Source organism: Manacus vitellinus, unplaced genomic scaffold (assembly GCF_001715985.3).
Source record: "Manacus vitellinus isolate BGI_N305 unplaced genomic scaffold, ASM171598v3 scaffold_1_pilon, whole genome shotgun sequence".
Lineage (NCBI taxonomy): Eukaryota > Metazoa > Chordata > Aves > Passeriformes > Pipridae > Manacus > Manacus vitellinus.
Window position 1 is genome coordinate 3137486 of NW_021939396.1, and position 18521 is coordinate 3156006.

Sequence of the window (18521 nt, forward strand, 5' to 3'; positions counted from 1 at the left end):
GCCACAAATAGTATTAGTGGTGATTCAGAGGGACAATGTGCAAGGAAAGGAGGATGGAGGAGTTTATGGGTGGCAGGAATCTCCTCAGGTGGTAGTAGGGAAGGTGACACTGTTCACCTGGCTGGGGTCACAGGAGATTTGTGTCAGAGCTGGAAATACCCCCTGCTCTATTGAACCCTGTCTCTCCTATCAGTGGTGTTTAAAAATTAAAAACAAACCCCCCTAAACCGAAACCTAAAAACTGACAATAAACCACACCAAAAGCACTGACCTCACAAAAAAACTCAACCCACCCCCTCAAAACAACCAAGCAACCAAAAAACCTAAAACCCACTGACCTGATTATTTAAAAATAACATTTTTTTGTTTACTGTTTGTTACATTTGGTTTTTAACCAAGTACTGAACTTCATAAATGCATTCGTGCCATGGGCTCAAGTTGTGCTGCAGAGCTCAGAGTGAGGATGCCTCCTGTTCCCTGGCAGATGGAATTTGTCCATCTCTTCAGTGCTTGCAATGTGAATTCTGGAATCCTGACTTAAGTGCTGGTTGATTGAGGCATTGGATGTTCACTGTCAGACCTGCTGCCTTTTGTCCTTGCCCTCTGCCTCATTGATTTTGCTCGTGTATCTTTATGTATTCTTTCATTTCTCCTTGCTGAGATGTAATCCCTGCTCTGAAGGTAGTTGCTCTTTACTGTTGGAATCAAGTGGCAATTTCATTTAAAAGCTTGATAGCTGATATGTTGTAGTCTTTCCACAAGAACTTTAGAGCAGCTCTTCTGAAAAAAAAACCCCAATGTTTTCAAGAATCAATGAAGAGAACTCTAAATGTGTTTTCTTTTAGAAGAAAACTTCTAAACAAGTTTTCTCTTAAAGAAAGCATCTTTAAAATTGTTTTGAGTGCTGAGAGTGGTTGTCAGGCAGGCAAGTACTTATGGAAAATAATGGAAAAATATGTACTCGATGTTTAGGTCAGGCTGATGGGAAGATAAGGGTTGTTGTGGTTTTTTCTCTGCTGCTTCTAGAACAAGGATGTGTGATGAAACTTTTTCTGAGTTTATATTTGGGACTTGAAGAGTTTGTCCAGTGTGAATCACAGTGAGATTATTCTTTTCAATTCGAATATGTATGTGGGAGTGTCCTAATTGTGCTTTTTAGCTGTGTCCTGGAAGTACTGATAGAGGGCAAAAGTTTGCCCAGGATTTTGAAATGGTGAGCTTTTCCCATGGCATGGCAGGAGGCCTTTATAGAGGATATAAAAGCTATACAACATGGCTTGCCTGTAGCAGGGGTTTGGCAATTCCCACTGATAAAGGAACTAAGGAAACCTGTTTTAAAGACATGCTTAAAATATTGTCAGAAGGGAAGGATGGAGTCTCTCAGGAATCTGACTTGTCTTTGTTATTACAATATTTTTATTAATGACCGTGGTGATGGACTTTCTGTGCCTTTATCTGACAGTAACATCAACATAAAATGAGTTACGAGCACGTTGAATGATTGGATTAAAATTCAAAAGAAATTTGAATAATAATAAATTGGAAAAACAGTCTGGATAAAAGATATAATGGAATGAAGATAGGGTTCTGCATTCAGATGGGAAGTTTTAATCATCAGAACTCGAGACTGCAATAAATAATGGCATTTTCTTATTTCAAGTTTGGAAGAACTTTATCTCTTTTTTTTCCTTGATGCTGCTTTCAGCAGTAGACAATAGATGTCACTAGAAATGTTCTCACTTTGGCCACCTCATTTTAGTACTTAAAATTTTCATCATCATATGGGACAAGGGGGCTTTTGCAGTGTTTGAAGACTTTGCAGGAAGGAGGACGCTGCTTGAAGTCGTCTTGACTGTGGTGTCTTGTTTGAGGTTGTGTTGCACGTAAATTTGGTACAGTCAGGGGTACACCAAGGTCACCCAGAACACTTATTTTCATAGCAAAACCTTGTACAGAAAGATTGTTTGTGGGCAGGTGAATGCGTAAGTTGATGAGGTTGTTGGTTAAATCATTACTCAGGAGTGTTATCCTGCATTAATCTGTGCCACTGCTTTGGGTAGCTTGGGTTTTTACTACCTTGTAATGGAGGCCATGGAGATGAGCATAGAAAATTTTTGGAATGTGAACCAGGAAGGGCTTGGAGAGCAACTTGCTAAAATGCAGTTTCAAAGGTGGATAGAGAGCACAGTTCTCCTGTCTGTGTGTGAAGTTCTCTTGCAACCTGAGTGTGTTCACAGTATGCCTGGAGGCATGAAATACCAGTTTCCTTTGGTAATTGCAGTTAAACTTTCCCTGTTGACACTGTTGGGATTAGAAACAATCCCTCCTGGATTTTGTCACATTGAATTTAAAACAGCTGTAGCATCTGTGTGATGTAGGTGACTTTTCTTCAGAGCTGGTCCTTTGTTCCTGACCCTGTAGTGCAAATATTCATCACAGAATCAAGAAATCGTAAGGCAGCAAAAAGCTGTATCAAAGAACTAGAGGAAAATAAAGACAAATATAAGAAATGAGCATATACTGGGTTTTGTTTAAAAATGGAACAAAAAATTCTCACAGAATGGATTCTCAGGTACAGATGTTTGTTCTTGATGATGCTCTCCTCCAGACAGAATTTGAGTCAAGTAAAATCTTGCTCTCTCTTAGCATAAGGTATAAAAAAAATAATAGGAAATAAGTGTTCTTTGTGTAGCTTAGTCCCAGATATGCAGCATATTTGATACCTGCTGTTTCTGTGTGCATTTTTTGATGTACAGTTTGGGTAAGCACCGTTCACACAGAATCATTGTTATCTTGAAATATTAAATGGCTTTGTAACTATTTTTAGTTCCAAGTGTCATTTAGGACAAAACAAAAAAGAAAGTTACACAACTTCAGCTCAACCTAAAGAATTTCTGAATTTCAAGCCTGTCCTCATTCAGTCTGTTGTTGGTGTGCATGGCCTTGCTGCTTCCATAGGATGGGGCCTGCTCTGTCTGCTCCTCTGTCCACCTGATCCCTTAATGAATCCAAGTTCAGCTCCTGGCACCTTCCACGGGAGCACAGGGCCTCAGAACAACCTGCTGCTGCTTTTTTCTCTTACATCTTCCGTATCCTAAATCTACACCTGCCTGTGTGATGAACTCAAATGCAGCAACTCCAGTTTCAAAAGCCCCAATGGCTTTGCGTACTTGCTAAGATGCTAAAAGTTGGAAAATGAAAAATCAGTTGAGGAATTACCAGAGTTGCAGTAGCAAGAATTGACAGAATTGAGGTTATGCAGAATTCTTAAAATAAATGTTCACATGTATTACTGAGGGTAATAAATTATGCAGTGATTATTCATGCAGCTGAGAATAAACTCAGTAACACGAGCTGTTGTTAATATCCCTGCTTAAAGAGGGGAAAAGGTAACCAACTCTGTAGTCAGAAATAAAAAAAAAAAAAAAGGTACAAAATAGTGGCTTTTTGATTTGTCACTTTAACTTTAAATAAGAATTAAATACAAGCTGCAGTAAGGCTGAAGAGTTCCTCTCATGTCAGAGTGCCCGGTGTGGTGCTTACGGGATTACACGAGGAAACCTGCACTTTTTCACTAAAAACTGTATTTTCAGTAATCCCTTGAAAATCAGGAATTTTTTTCCTTCTAGGAATCTTTGCAAGTGCTGTTAAGAATTCTGATTTTTGTGCAACTGTAAACTTAATTTTCATATATTTGTAAAGGCTTGGGTTGTAATGGTTTTATTTGCATGATGAGATATTCTTACAAGTGAGAGAGTAAAAGCATCTCTGTTTATGAAATATTACTGCTATCAAGTTAGAATAGCTGCCTGCTTACAGTTCAGAAGGTTTGAGAAAAATTTCCTTATTTTGATGCAGATGTGCCCTGTAGTTTCAATTCTTTCACTACCACTACACCTGAGGCAGGTGCTATTTCTAGATTTCCAAATTCCATATCACAAAACTCCTATTACTACTGGGTGAGATTATTGCTGAAAAAAACTTAAATGTCACTCTGAGGAAGTTTCCCTTGCTATTTGTATATTAAAACCTTCTAATTTGATAGTTTTGTAGAGTAGTTTTAATAAGTTCATCACCTCTACCTCATAAAATGCATTTTCTCATTGTTGTAATACCTCCAATACTTAGAAAAACAATGTATTTATCCTTTTAGAAGCTATTGCTGTTGGATGTCTGAGGATTTTTTGTGTTGAGCACTTGGGGAGGTAACAACTAAGGTCTTGACATTGAATCTTATCTGTTTGCAAGCCTTTCCAGTGAAACTTTCTGTGCTTATTTTGGCTGTGCTTTTGATGCCGCCCTCTTGCCTGTTCCCATCCATATTTTATAGCTAATGCCCACAAGGACAATAACAACAGCTTGGTTTGGTAAGAATAACATTTTTATCAGTGAGGCTGACCTATGAAGTAGTGTTGACATGATGAGATGTATTAAGCACCTCAAGAAATTCTAAGTTATCGAAATCTTAGTGTTTTTCCTTTGAAAAGTTGAGCTGGACAGTTCAGAGAGTTTCCAGGTCATCTCACTGTCCATTTATTTAGTCCCTAACGTCATCAGTTTGTCTATTAGGATGTTGTCATGGGAGACAGTGTTGAAAGTCTTGCTGAAATTAAGAGAAATGACAACTCCTTGTCCACCAAACTGGTATTTCCATCACAGAAGTCCATGAGGTTGGTCAGGTGTGTTTTCCCTTTCATACATCCGTGCTGACCACCCTTGATCACCTCCTTGTCCTTACTGTTTGTTTGTAAATGGCTTTCTGGGTCGTTTGTTCCATCACCTTGTCAGGAATGGAGTAAGAGTGACCAGCCCACAGCCATCCAGACACTCCCTTCTTGAAGACAGGAGTTTTTTGCCTTCTTCCAGCTGTCAGGAACATCCCCCATTTGCCATGACTGCCTGTAAAATGGTTCATTGTTAAGAACCTTGCCCTGGCTGGAGGACATTGTTTTTCTGAGAGTGTGGGTAAGGATGGAGGAAAAAGGAGGAGATGGGGTAGAAAGAAAGAAGTTTCAAGGTAGATTATTGAGAGTAGTATTAAACAAAAAATTCAGGACATAAATCAGGAGTATTGGGAATGTAGTGGCACCCCTCATATCTGCTCTACTCTGATGCTCAAAGAAGGTGAAATTTGATATACTGGTCACTCACTGGGACGATGACATGATGAGGGAGAAGGAGTGAGTTGAGGACTTGAAAAGCCCCTTGTTCCTATCAATGTTAACAGGCTGGATCAATAGTCTGATAGTTTAGAATAAACAAACAAATCAGCAGTTCACCACATTACTCTATTGTTTCCTGTCTGGAGTTCTGATTCCCAGGGTTTTGGGGACACCCACACTGCTTACTTGTTCTTGCTTACTCCTGTGCAATCACCTCCAAGTGGAAGAATTTTAGCAGTCAGGGGTGCATCAAATAGAAATTGTATCACTTGAATGGATAGTGTCTAAGATTTTTTTTTTTCTTTGTTCTAATTGATCTCTATTTTAGGACAAATTGGAAATTTTTATCTGCTTCCTTAGAAATTAATATTAGACATGATGTCTTTAGGAATTATGCTGTTCAGGGGGGTAAGGAGACTTTTCCCAGGAAAAATTGTGCAACTTTTTGCAAGTAGCAGAAAAAGATGTGACTGCTCCACTCTGGATAACATGAAGTATCCTGATTTCCAGTGTTGTAGTCCAGCTTTAAATTAAGTCAACGGCACATATTCTTAATTCTTTTAGATAGTTCACTTCATTTTATTCCTAGTTTGAAAAGTTTGTTTTAGAAATAGTAAGATTATATATATTTTCACACTGAGGATGATGGAGAAGCAACTTGAGCTTCAGTGTCATGCAGGCACCTGGTGACACTCCTCAGCCAGGTTTTCCTGAAAGAGGTTTCTTAGTCTTTCATTTGAGACATGAGTGATTTGTCTCATATAGTTAGGGGTGCAGGGAAAGGGGATCATCCAGTGCTTTATTTTAAACATATTAAGAGTTGGTGTTCTTCTTAAGGAAGAAAAAAAAAAGGCAAGTTTTTGACAGAGCTTTTGGACAAAATGTAAAAGAAGAAAACCCTGAAAATTCTATAGGGTTTGCTTTTTGGGGGAAGTGGACACTTAGGACAGAAACTATGGGATTTTACAGATTTTTGGCAGTAGAATATCAGAAGAATTGCAGCGGGACTTAGAACTCTGTACTACATGCTGTCACAAAATAAATAACTTGTGGTAATGTTTTGCTTGGAACAGATGCGTGTGTGCTGTTTACCTGTTTTGGTGTCAAAGGAATACAGAGGAACACACAATAAATACGTGTGTCCAGGACCTGGCAGCTCAGATTCCCAAGTGAAGGAAGTTCATTCCACTCTGTACACCCACATGTATGTTCTTGCTGGCAAACTGGCTGGTGGTGGTTGTGCAGAAACAGCTGAAAGGATGTTGATAAGGATTATTCAAACGATGTACTTGGAGACCTAGATTAGAATTTTGTCTGGACTCCACCAAGGTTACAGAAATGGGACATGTTTGTAGAAATTTCAGAGGGATTTTTAGAGGGTATTTGGTAAGGGGTTAGGAACTTCCAAGGTTGATTTTTACTTTTTTAGTAGCAAGGGTTTTTCTACTTAATAGAAGGTTTTGTATAGGCAAGTTAGGGGGTGGGTATCTGCTAAGAGTGACTGGAGAATTCATCTGTCTCCTTTTACAGGATAAAAAATAAATCCAGGAGCAGAGGCAGCCTCACAAATGGAGGGCAGTGAGCTACAATCAGGGCATCAGGTCATTGGGAAGGAGATTCTGTTGGTCCTTTACAGCACAGCCTTCAGTGGCAGTCACTGAAAGGGTCTTGTTCTGGTGCAGAATTACTTCAGGAAAAGATGAAATTTGGCAAAGTGAAGAAACCAATAATTATGGTACCTAAATGTGTGTTCTTTACTCTGTTCTGCTGAGGCCTGTGATGCGTTTTCACTCCGTTTCTCAACAACTGTTCCACAGAAAGTGCACTTTCCATGAATTTCTGGGACCCCCTGCTGTAGTGTCGGAGTGTGTTGGTGCCCAAGGTTTTCACAGCAAGAGCTGTGGAGTAAAGGAAGGGTGGGGATAACAGTGTTACTGAAAGCAAGAATCTGAAAATTGAGCTGGATCTTGTGTAGTTGGTTTATACAAAATGTTAGTGTGTGTTTTTGTTCTGCAAGACCTGGGCTGGGAGTGCCTTGGGATCTTCTCCCAAAATACACATGGGCTTGTTTGAAGAGTAACATCACGGACTACAGTGAACCAAGAGGAAAAACACTGCACAGCTGAACTGTAATCAGCTACTTTGTTATAAGTTACGCCTAAAATGGCCATAAATAAAGGATTATGTGATCTTTCCTTTAGTTTATTTTTACATCCTTGACAGCTCTTAATGTATAGCTCCACTGCTCAGCTTGTGTCTTAGCTCATAACTTATTTGTGCTGGGTTTGTTTGCTCAGCAGAAGACTGGAAAAAGGAAGTAGTGACAAAAATTGTGCATATTGTACCTATGGCTTCCTCCCCCATTCCCTTTTTTATTTGCAGAAGGTTAAGAACATATTTAAGAAGATATCCCATCACCTTATGATGGCTGTGGTGTCTCCTTCAGGCAGATCAATAATCTGAATATGAAAATCTGCAGAAGTTATTTTATCAGGTGTAAAGCTGATGTTCTACAGGTTTTCCTATGGAAGGGTCAAACGTACCAGCACTAACAAAGTCTGTTCTTTGTAGCAAGCACATTTTTTTTCTCAGGACTTCATTCTGACAAAGGGTCAGGATAACAGAAGTGGGGTGTTAAATGCCTGTGCTTCCATTAGTGGGCTGGAATCACACTTGAGATGGATGTGAAACTTCTTAAGAAATTCTTAAATTGCTTAACTCTGGCACAAAGATGTTTTCCAGATTATATCTTCATTCACTAATTATTCCTCTAAGAAGATCCTTAAAACTAAAGTTTTCTAGTTATTGTCCATTCAAATTACTTACTGGAATGGTTTCACATGGTTTGATTTTTATTTTTTTTAATTATTATTTTTTAAGTTGTTTTTTTTCCATGGTAATTTGTGAGAGTTATCTGTGGTAACTGTTTCTGTGAAAGATTTAATACAGAGAAATATTGGAACTGTATTTCCAGGATTAATAGAATTTATGTTATGATTCAGATTGTCTTCAGATGTTTTAGTGGAGCAAACCTGAGGCTTTACGATAGAGAAGGGTGAGGGAACCAAATGATACAGTGACACGTTAGAGGTGGTGACTGTGGTTGAGGTTCTGGAGACATCAGTAACGGAATTATTGAATTTTTTTATATAGAACTTCCTAAAGTAGGGTTTTAAGTAGAAATTTTAAGGACAGTGATCAGACTTTGTCTAATGACCTGCATCCTTCCAAACTTGAGGGGATAAAGGAAGTCTGTCCTTCTAGCCTAAGGCAGAACTGACTAAAGTCATTCCTTGAAGGTATTTAACCTATTAAAGTGTCATTTTCACATCTTCTGCAATTTAAAAATTCTTACTATGCATTTATTTTGGGGTACTTGAACTTTCCTACTCCCATTTTAAGTTTACTACACTTGTTCTTCACATCTGGGTGGCAGAACAAGGTTTATATTCTGCCTCTGGTTATGCAGTCACTGATTTTTATCCCAGTCTCATGTTCACTTAAAAGCTTTAGTACTAGAGTCTTGGCTGAAATGCATCAAATGGGATTGGGGAGAGCAGTACCAGAGGTTTTTTGGAAGCTGTGCTCTACAGCTCAGCACTGCACAGGAGATGAGCTCCTGGCCCTGTCAGATGCTGTTACATGCTGACAGTGTTGTTCTTGTGATCTTTGGTAATGTAGGTCATTCAGGCTGCCATCAGAAAGTGGCTTTTTGATGTTTTGTTTACCGTTTGAAGACATAGGATACTTATTTAACATCCCTTAGATCTGAAGGAGGGCTGTGCCCAAACAGCTCTTTCCCAGCTGTATCAGTTGGTCTTGTACATCTTGGTCTTGCCTAGTTTAATTTTTGTAACAGAATTCTTGCATGTCTTTCCAGCTTCATCAAAGCACTGCCTTTCGTGCTGAAGTTTGTCCTCAAGTCAACGGGTGAAGTTTAGCACACTTAAAGCTCAGTTGAGTTTGGAGCTACAGAGATGTTGTTGTATTGGTCTGCTCATCAATTTATGCCTTATAAAAGGTGGCATGAGCTGCCTTTGACACACCGAGTGCTGTTCCATCTTGTTTCACAGCTGGTTACCTAAACAAGCTTGAGCTGTATTTGGTGGTGAGCTCCTGGAAGCCTTTTTTTTAAACTAAGCAACATGTTCTTGTGTTCTCTGAGCTCTTTGATACCTCTCTGCAGGCATTTTCATAGGTAGACAGAACTTGTTCAGCAGAACTGTGCTGCCTTGTGTAATTGGAGGAGCAAATGAGGCTATGGATTTTGCATGGAATAAAAGGTTTTGTGTTAGCTGAAGATGACCTTTCATTCCCTGTAACAGCATAAAATGACTGCCTGAGAAGCTGCTCCTTGGAAGTTTATTGCTGTTCTCATAAAGCAGTGATACAGGTTAAAGCCCTTGTAAATGTAATGTCCTTTCTTGGTACAAAAATAGGGAAAGAGGTTGATTAAAGTGAATAAGAATTGAATTTTCTGTGTTTTGGAGGCTCAGCGATACCTGGCCTCTGCTGGTCGTTCTCCTAAACAAAACATCAAACTGTTTTTTGGAATTTTTCAATCCAAATTATGCTAACTGGAGAGGGAAGGGGGGATTTGTGTCTGTTTTACAGTATTTTCTTATTTTTCTAAAATACACTGGTCTTTGCTTGATAGCTCAGGCACAGAATTTGCTTGGTTATTAGAGCAGTCTTAATGTTTGTACTGTGAAACTTTAAAAAGATGTTTTGTAAAAATTAATAATTAATTTTTAATTTTATGTTTTCTTAGACTTGGAGGATATCAGCACTGGCTTGTAGATTTGTTCTGCAACACTGGAACTTTAAACTTAAATAGCTATTTGCTTGAGCCTATAAGAGTTTGTTTACACATAGGGGATTTATGCTATGCTCATCCTTCACTAAGAAGTACAACGTGAACTGTTCCACCAGTGTGTTTATATATATGTATAAATGGAATAATGTTGCATTACTATGAGCTCATGGATTATTTTTTTATTCAGTTTGTAATTGCATTTAATGATTTGAAAGTCTGAGGAATTTCTAATGTTTTATTTGTGGTTTAGGTAACACTGGGAATCAGATACAACTCATGTTAATCAGGTACAACTTTATGCTAAAAAGATGTTGGCAACTATAAGTTTTTTGGTAAACTGTTGCTCTAACTTTGTATTTAGCTTATGGAGGAGAAGCAGGACAAGAGAGACGTGTCCAGACTGCACCATTTCTGATAAATTAATTGTACCCTCTGTGGCTGCAGTTTTCTCAGTTTCTTTCCTGTAACTGGTATTGGATGAGCAAGAAAGCAGCCCAGATGTGAACAGACACTAAAGAGACTTGCTGTGACCCATAAGCAACTTCATTTTCCTATATCCCTTTTAGCAGATGTGACTAATTATTTCTAGGTTACCCTTGAATTAATAAAGATGGATTTTAAGAAAAGTCAACTGATCCACTCATGGATCCCTTCCACCAAACAAAAGTAATCCCCTCAGAATGCATTTTCTTTAAACAGCATCAAAGGGTTGAGGTCCTCCCCCTTCAGATACCTTCTACTGTGTTCACCTCATAAATGGAAGGTTTTCCCCATAAATAAAGGAAGTTTTATAAGGTCAAGAAAGGTTCTGGTGACCATTTGGATTGCTTTGTCTCACTCCTTCTCCAGTCATCCCTGATCTTCCACGTTGGAAAAGGCTGAAGAGAAGCAGTGCAAACTGGTGCACACAGTGAACCTGTGGCAGAGCAAAAGTATCAGATTTTATTTTGCAGTAAGATGAGGAATAGCATGTGTAGAGATCACTTTTCTTCCTCTTTTCACCTCTTCTTTCCAGATCTCCATGAAGCAGATTTTAATTTTAAGCACTGGAATTGTGAAGTAACTTCTCAAAGATGACTTGAGGATAGCAGTGGTTTTGTTGGTTGGGTTTTTCTGTAAATAGCCTAGAACATGAAGAGACAGAAGACTGGAATCAGTGCCCTAAGGAAGGAGCAATTTTAAACCACTCTAAGCTTTCCTGGTGTTGACTTTATCCTTCTCTACAGTAAAGCCTTCAAAAAATAAATGGAAGGAAGTGGGAGAATATGAGCGGGTGAGTCCACCCACAAGGAAATCTGCTACAACTTTCATGCCTGAAAACTAATACAACCCATATGGGTTTAAAAAATGGCTAGTCTTTATTTATGAAATAATAAAAATAAAGTTAATTTAGTGGTCCTTCTAACATCTGTTGTCTCAACAGCAGGGGCTGGGAGGCTGCGTTGCTGTCTGCTCTGCTGCACAGCATCAGGAGATCCCTCGGGAAGGGGAGGTATGGGAAACTTCATTAACACTGCATTCCTCCTGCTCTCTCCCAACATCCTGCTCTGTTTTGTTCCCCACCTCACTACTACCAATAGGTTGTGATTTGGAAAGAAAACCAGTGAATTCTGACCACTACTATTTTAAAATGTAGCTCAGAGGATACTACGGCTGAAGAGGTGACTGTGGTCCAGAAGGTGATGAAGTGTCACTTTAAAACTCTGCACTTTTTGGCTATACCCAAGATGTATCCTACTATACAATTCACCAGTTGGAGGAAGATAACAAATTCAGTATTGGACTGAATTTTTTGACAGAAGAGTGTCCTATGCAGAGCTCCTCAGCAGTTTATATTCTAGAATGGACTTATGTAAGTCATCTCTGCTTTTTCAGACTTCAAGAGAAAAATGTCCTAATCTAGTCTAGAGTGTGGAATTAGAGTTTGTCTGTATTGCAAACAGTCAAATGAACTTATGGAGGTGATGCTGCTTCTCAGCTGTGCTGAATTATTTCTGTTGAAGGACTGGACTTGGATTTTGACACTCAAAGTAGTGTGTCATTTTTCTTTCAGTTTTGTCTGTTGAAATGCTCATACTTAAATAAGAAGGACCATCTCTGGTGGCAGCAGAATGATGACTGAGCTTCTTGGGTGTTCAGAGACCCTTGGAGGACATGAAACCCATCACTCTTGTTCTCCTTCAGGAGAAAAGTGTGCTAGAGAAGATGGGGGTGAAAGGGCAAGAGCTTGGTAGTGGTCAAGGATTATAAATTTAGAGACCAGGTAATCAAAGGTAGATTTACAAGACAGCCTTAGCAAACCTGAGCTCAGAGTAGGGCAGACTTCAGGAACCATAATTTGAGATTTGATATAATGGTGATGAACCATTTTTCAGCAGTTCCTGTGAACAAAGATGATGTTTGTTTGACTCTCGCTAAAGGGAAACTTTGGGCAGATCATCTTTTCCACTCTTAAATATTATGCACAAACTCACAAAATAACAATAGTAATTAACAAAAAACACATAAAAAACAAACTTGGGAAAATGAAGAGGAACAAAGATTACAGTGCAGTTTCAGTGCCTGGAGAGGGTGTTTGCAAAATTCTGAATACTAACATGGAAAAGCAAATTAATTAGGATGCAGAAGATTGTCACACAATCAATAAACATGTTTTAATTTTTAACACACTCATCAGGCACTCTCACCTTTACAGGCTGTTCTGGAGTTGTCTCAGTAAAAAGCATTTGTGGCTTTACCAAAAAAAAAATATTCCACTTGTCCTGAGGGCATCTTTGGTTTGGAAACTTTCTTTATTAGCAAGATGAATGTAATGAATTTTTTCTGTTTCCTACATGAATATGCAGATCTCCTTCAAAACAATGCATTTGTTCTTCACCTTCTAGTAACTATTCGAGGGATAAACAGTAGCTGTGAAGTGACTAAGACTGTGAATTATGGAGTCCAAAATAATAATAATCATAGAATGGTTTGGGTTGGAAGGCACCTTCAAGATCATCTTGTTCCAACCGCATTGCCAGGGGCAGTGACACCGTCCACTAGACCATGTTGTTCAGAGCCCCATCCAGCCTGGCCTTGGACACTTCCAGGGTTGGAGCAGCCACAGCTTCTCTGGGCAACCTGTGCCAGGGCCTCACTACCCTCACAGGGAAGAATTTCTTCCTAATATCTAATCTAAACGTACTCTATTTCATTCCAGAACCATTCCCCCTTGTCCTATCATGCCATGCCCTTGTGGAATGTCCCTCTCCAGCTCTCTTGTAGCCGCTTTAGGTACTGGAAAGTCTGAAGTCTCCCTGGAGCCTTATCTTCTCCAGCCTGAACAACCCCAGCTCTCTCAGCCTTTCCTCCCAGGAGAGGTGCTCCAGCCCTCATGCTGATGCAGTTGCTGTGCTCTAGGCTGGAGCTCTTGGGGTTTGTTAGAACAAGTGATTGGGCTGCTCTCCTCTCTCTTGGAGGAGCTCTGTTGCTGGTGTGTTCATCTGGTGGCTGAGGTGTTGCAGGAGAGGAACTGAAAGCAGATCTCTGTTCTGCTGTCCAGCACTGCTCTGGTACAGCTCTGACTGCTTTCTTCACACTTTCCAAATACTGAATTCAGTTTGGTTTTTCAGGGCAATGGAACTCGGACAAGTGTTCTGTGTTTGGCTCTGTCCTGGTCCCCTTCTCCAACTCGCCTGCCAGTTCGATGGAAATTTGATGAATAGTGATATGAGCTGATGTGAAAATAATCAGTTGAATAGCAGAGAGATCCTAATGATGCTGTTCACTGAGGGAGAAACGCTGGTTGGCTCTGTGCTGATGAGGTCTCTAGGACACCCCCCAGGAGCTCAAGCTCTGGGCACAACCCTAGAGAAAGCCAGGCTTTGCCAGTTTGTCTGACAGGCGGTTTAGATCTTTTATTTTTGTTTGGATAAGCTTGCGTGGAAAAAATTAGACAACCTTTTATGTGCCTCCCAGTTGTACAAAACTGTTGTTTAACCTTTTGTTCCCCAAAGCTTTGTGATTTTTGCAGGTGACTTCACTATGAGACAGGATCAGTGCTGCAGACAGAATTAAAACAAAAACTAAATGCCTTGATACAATTCAAAAAAAGCTTCTGACTTCCCCCACACACACACTTTCCAAAACCTGATGCTGATTTCAATAGTCTTTAAAACCAGGCTGAAATTGAGCAACCAAAATTGTAGTCACAGCAGAAAAGTCTTAACTTGAATTTCCTTGAGGCAAAATGCCATTTCTTCACTGAAGACCTTGGCCTGTCTGTTCTTACTGGGGTCATCTGAGCTTTTTTCTCTGGTTACAGTGTGTGTTTTGGGAAAATAGCCAGTGGTTCTGTGTGTTCTTAGTGGAAATAGATGCATTATTTTTTTTAAATAAATATTATTTTGGAATTATCTTTGATAGGTGTTAACACCATTGCTTACTCAGTGACTACTGTGCAGATACTATCAATGTGTGTCAGCAATATGGATCTTGCACAACAAAAACTAACGTTCCCCTTTCACAGTCCTAATTTCTGACAGATGTTTCTTACCTCAGTAAATGGTATAATCTGATGGGCATGACTTAAAACAGATTATTTTACATAAATGCTACTCAGATACCTACTTGATGAGCCGTATTTATGAAATGTTGTAAATACTTGATATTAAGTGTACTGGAGACATATTTAACTTTTCAAGTTTTTTTTTTTTTACTTTGTGCCTTGTCTCCTGCTCCAGCCCTGCCCCCCTTCCTTCCTGCAACTTGGAATTTTGGGGTTTCTGATTATCTTCAGAACACAGATTTTATGCTTTTGGCCTTTTTTTTTTTTTTGCAGAAAAATTATGTTATTTGAAAGAAGAGAATGAGCATATGTCTACAGGGTACCTCTAACAGAAACAGTTCTTAATTAAGAAATTAAATATTTTTTTAAATCTTAGCATCAAGGAAGCACCTGGCTTATGTGAAAAAATAAATAGAGTGTAAAATGCTGGATAGCCTCTAAAATTGAATAAAAAAATCTCTCATACTATGAAGTACTGTGTTTTCACCTTCATTTTGTAGCCTAATACAACAAGAAGAAAGTATGTCCTTGAGGAGAATGATGCTAATACTGGTATTATATGAGCAGGCAGTTTCTCTTGACACTTGGATTGATAATCTGTATTAGCCTCATCTGTTAAAAGTGTAAAGAAAAATGTGAGTCCACACATTCTGTTTATTAAACTCTCCTTGGTAATGCACTTACCAGTTGATATTTAAAGGATTTTGTTTTCATGAATAAAATTTTAATTTAGACCTTCCCCTTTTTACTTCTGGATTTTTGTAGCAGCTTTTCTACAAAACACTTTGTTTTTATGGAAGAAACACATTTTTTTAATATATTTTACACCCTAGAGCACAGATCAAACCAACTTAAGGAAAACTGAAGAAGTATCTGTGGCTTTCCTTTTTCTGAGGAAACAAGTCTGACTTGCTCAAGGTCACCAAGGAAAGCCCATGGCAGAGCTGGATGTGTAAAAGCAGCTTTCCTGCCCTGTGAGCTGCAGAACCAGAAGGGCACCGAGCCCCTGTCTGTGCCTCTTCTGTACCCACACAAATACAATAACTGGTATTTTAAATATTATTATAGCATGTTTTGCTTTATTACTGAAGGTAAATACAATCGACCTTGTCCCTGAAAGTGTTTGTCTGTCTGTGTAGCACTGAAGGGCTTTGAAAACTTTATGGTGGGGGGAGGAAGGCACCCAGGCATGTCTTCAGTTCCCTTTGGCTTTCTCCAGCCCCAGAAAGAGCTTTGTGCCTGAGCAGTGATGCAGAACATCTGATGGGCCCGGTTGTGGCCTAATCTCTCTCTCGCTCTTTTTTTTCTCAGTGAATATTTTTTCTCCTCTAAATAGAGAAGAAAACAATACTTAAATGCAGTTGCTGCTTTGTTGTTTTTGGGTTTTTTTTAATCAAAAATTTTGACGTACACCACTAATTCTGCATAGCCAGTGTATTGAGAAATGAGATGGCAGCAAAGAATGGTAATTAAACATATGCTGTAGACGAGTGCGTGCTGCTACAAGTAGGCAGATAGGTTAAGTTGAAGGCTGCTGGTTTTAGATTAATTCCCTTTTGGTGCTAGTCTTGGATAAGCCTTACGCCTTACTGCTGAGGGCTGGGAGTGAGAAGAGATTACAGTGGAATATATAAAGAGCTTTAATGATCTGTGTGAGTCTTGTTCCTGTTGAATTATTATTAATATGTATTTTAGCTAATTCAAGTTATTTATAAGTTTTTTGAAATATTTGCTGGATGTAAAAGAGATTTTTTTTTTTTAAATTCCGTATACACATTCTGCCTGGATGTGTGTTTATAAACACAGGCTTTTTCAACGTTTACACTCACGATTTTAAAAGAAAAACGGTTGTAAGCAGTTTTTGATGTTAGGTACTGCAAAGTTAAGAAGAAACAAAGGCCGTGCACCATCTGGGGTGTATGTTTGAGGTGACCTTTGCCTTCTGATGAGATAAAGAAACCCTGGGTTTAGAGCGGGGCTGGATGTGGCACCGAGTAACCACTGGGCGTGGGCTGTGATATTCGCTGTTTAAGGCAAAGCATCACCACCAGCGTTCTTCCGTCAATGACTCCTGTGGAGCGGGGCAGGTGGTGATGGAGGGTGTGACCCCAATTCCTGCTGAAGTTTAGGGAAGTTCCCGTGCGGTTATAGGGAAGTTCTCCTGTGCTTTCACGGTGTCTGGAGTTGTGTCAGTAAGCGGAGATCAAAACCGTATAAAAGCGATGGCAGAACGCGGGTTTTGGGGAGTAAGGGGCTGTTCGGGGGTGGCCGGTGTGCCGCCGGGTCAGGCGGGATTTCCAGCCCTGCCTTTCCGCAGCGGGTGAACCGGAGGCTGCCGGGCGCGGGCAGCAGACGGGGATTAGCATATTAATAGGCGCTGGGTAATCGCCTCCCGCCCCTGCCCGCCCTCCTCCGCAGGGCTCACTCCGCCTCGGCACCGCACCCGGGGAGGAGGAAGAGGAGGCGGAGGAGGAGGGGGATGCTGCGGGGCGGGGGAGGATGAGGCAGCGGGGCAGCATCCCCGCTCCGGAGCGCGGCGGTGCCCCGGGCGGGCTGCGGGACGCTCCCCCCGCAGCCGGGTGAGGCCGCAGGGCTGGGGCTCCCTCCTCCTCTCCTGGGGCTCCCTCCCCGCCGGGGGATCCAGCACGTCCAGGCGGCTCCGGGAGCGGTGAATCGGGACATTGTGTGCCGGGGCTGGCCGGGATATCGGGCACGGTCCGTGTATGTGGCTGCTGGAGGTGGCCGGGCAGCAGCCCCCGAGGCGGGCAGGTGCGGGCTGCATGGAGAAGAGCGGCTGCAGCCCCTTCCCGATGTGCTGGGCGAAAGGTATGCGGCTTTTATATATATACAAGTGTTTATTCATTTGATGTATAAATATATGTATATTTATTTCCCCCCTCTTAATGTAACGTTTTACCACCTGTGGTTCTGTAGGTTTTTCCTTATCAAAGCAGAAAGCAAAGCTAGGAAATAAAATATTCTGGTCATGCGCTTGCAGTGCGGAGCTGCCCCTCCGCAGGAGCTGCTTCACCTGACAGCTGGGATGCTTTGGGGTTGGTTTTCCCCCCACACACACCCCTTCTGCCTTTGAGAATGATTTGAAATGAAAGAGCGCTTGAGCTGTTTGGTTTGTACTTGCACTGATGTGAGGATCTGACGGCTTTGTTTGTGATCTTTGTATGTTTGAAGCCACTGCGAGGGTGATTCTGCTTTTCACTCACCTTTTGGAAGAAGTAGTTTTTCAAGTGTCTGAGCGTAGGCAGCGTTTGCAGTGGAAGAATAACATCTTTTTACTTGATGTCTCGGAAGTTGCCACCCCTATTATCCACCCCCCAAACCAGAGACAATAAGTAGCCACAGAGCATGCATTTATTACAATGAGAGGGTTGGACTTGAAATTGAGGCTTAACAATAGTTAGATGGACATGGGAAACTCACTCACGTGATAATCTTAACTTGCACCCCGAGACATTAATATTTACCGTATTATAATCTAGGAGGTATCTGTATATTGGAGTTGTGGGTGTGAGTATACAGGGATTAAGCTCCAAATTCTGTTAGTAGCCAAAGAATCAAGTCTTCCTTAGATGGAAAACAACTAAAAGGTTGAGTGTTGCTGGTCGTAAGCATAACTTTCCTCGTGCTTGCTTTCATTTCAGTGTACTTTCTTTTTTGGAAGAGAAGCTGGCAGTGAAGTATTGCGTCACCGTAATCTTGGAGCACAGACAGGCTGTTACTTCAGAAGTTCAGGGCAAATGTATCTGAACTAAGGATTTGGTAGGCAGAGCTGATGAATAGTTGTCTTGGAAAAAAATAACGTTAAGTTTATTTAGAATTTTTATTGTCTCGTCATTTGGAGGACACACGAAGGAGCATTTAACACTGTCTTTGTCTTGCCTGCTTTCTGCACCTTGCTGAACTGTTCAGCTAAACTAGTATTTGCCACACGTAGACGTATTATAGTAGCACACAGAGGAGAAATAACTTAGGAATGGGA

General features: G+C 40.5%; 1 protein-coding gene across 18 annotated transcripts in view; it reads left to right on the forward strand.

Moving 5' to 3' along the window:
- Window positions 1-18521, forward strand: part of PTK2 (protein tyrosine kinase 2) — a 175635-nt gene that overhangs the window by 26055 nt on the left and 131059 nt on the right. For 8 of the 18 annotated variants that reach the window (XM_025895373.2, XM_018075743.2, XM_018075750.2 and 5 more), the window contains exon 1: window positions 17257-17350. The exons of 1 other annotated variant lie outside the window; for it this stretch is intronic. In XM_025895373.2, the coding sequence (XP_025751158.1) occupies window positions 17305-17350 (46 nt within the window). In that variant the 5' untranslated portion in view covers window positions 17257-17304. Of the gene's footprint in view, window positions 1-17255; window positions 17351-18521 lie in introns of those variants that run through there. 9 more of the 18 variants (XM_018075708.2, XM_018075722.1, XM_018075714.2 and 6 more) reach the window with 2 other exon arrangements.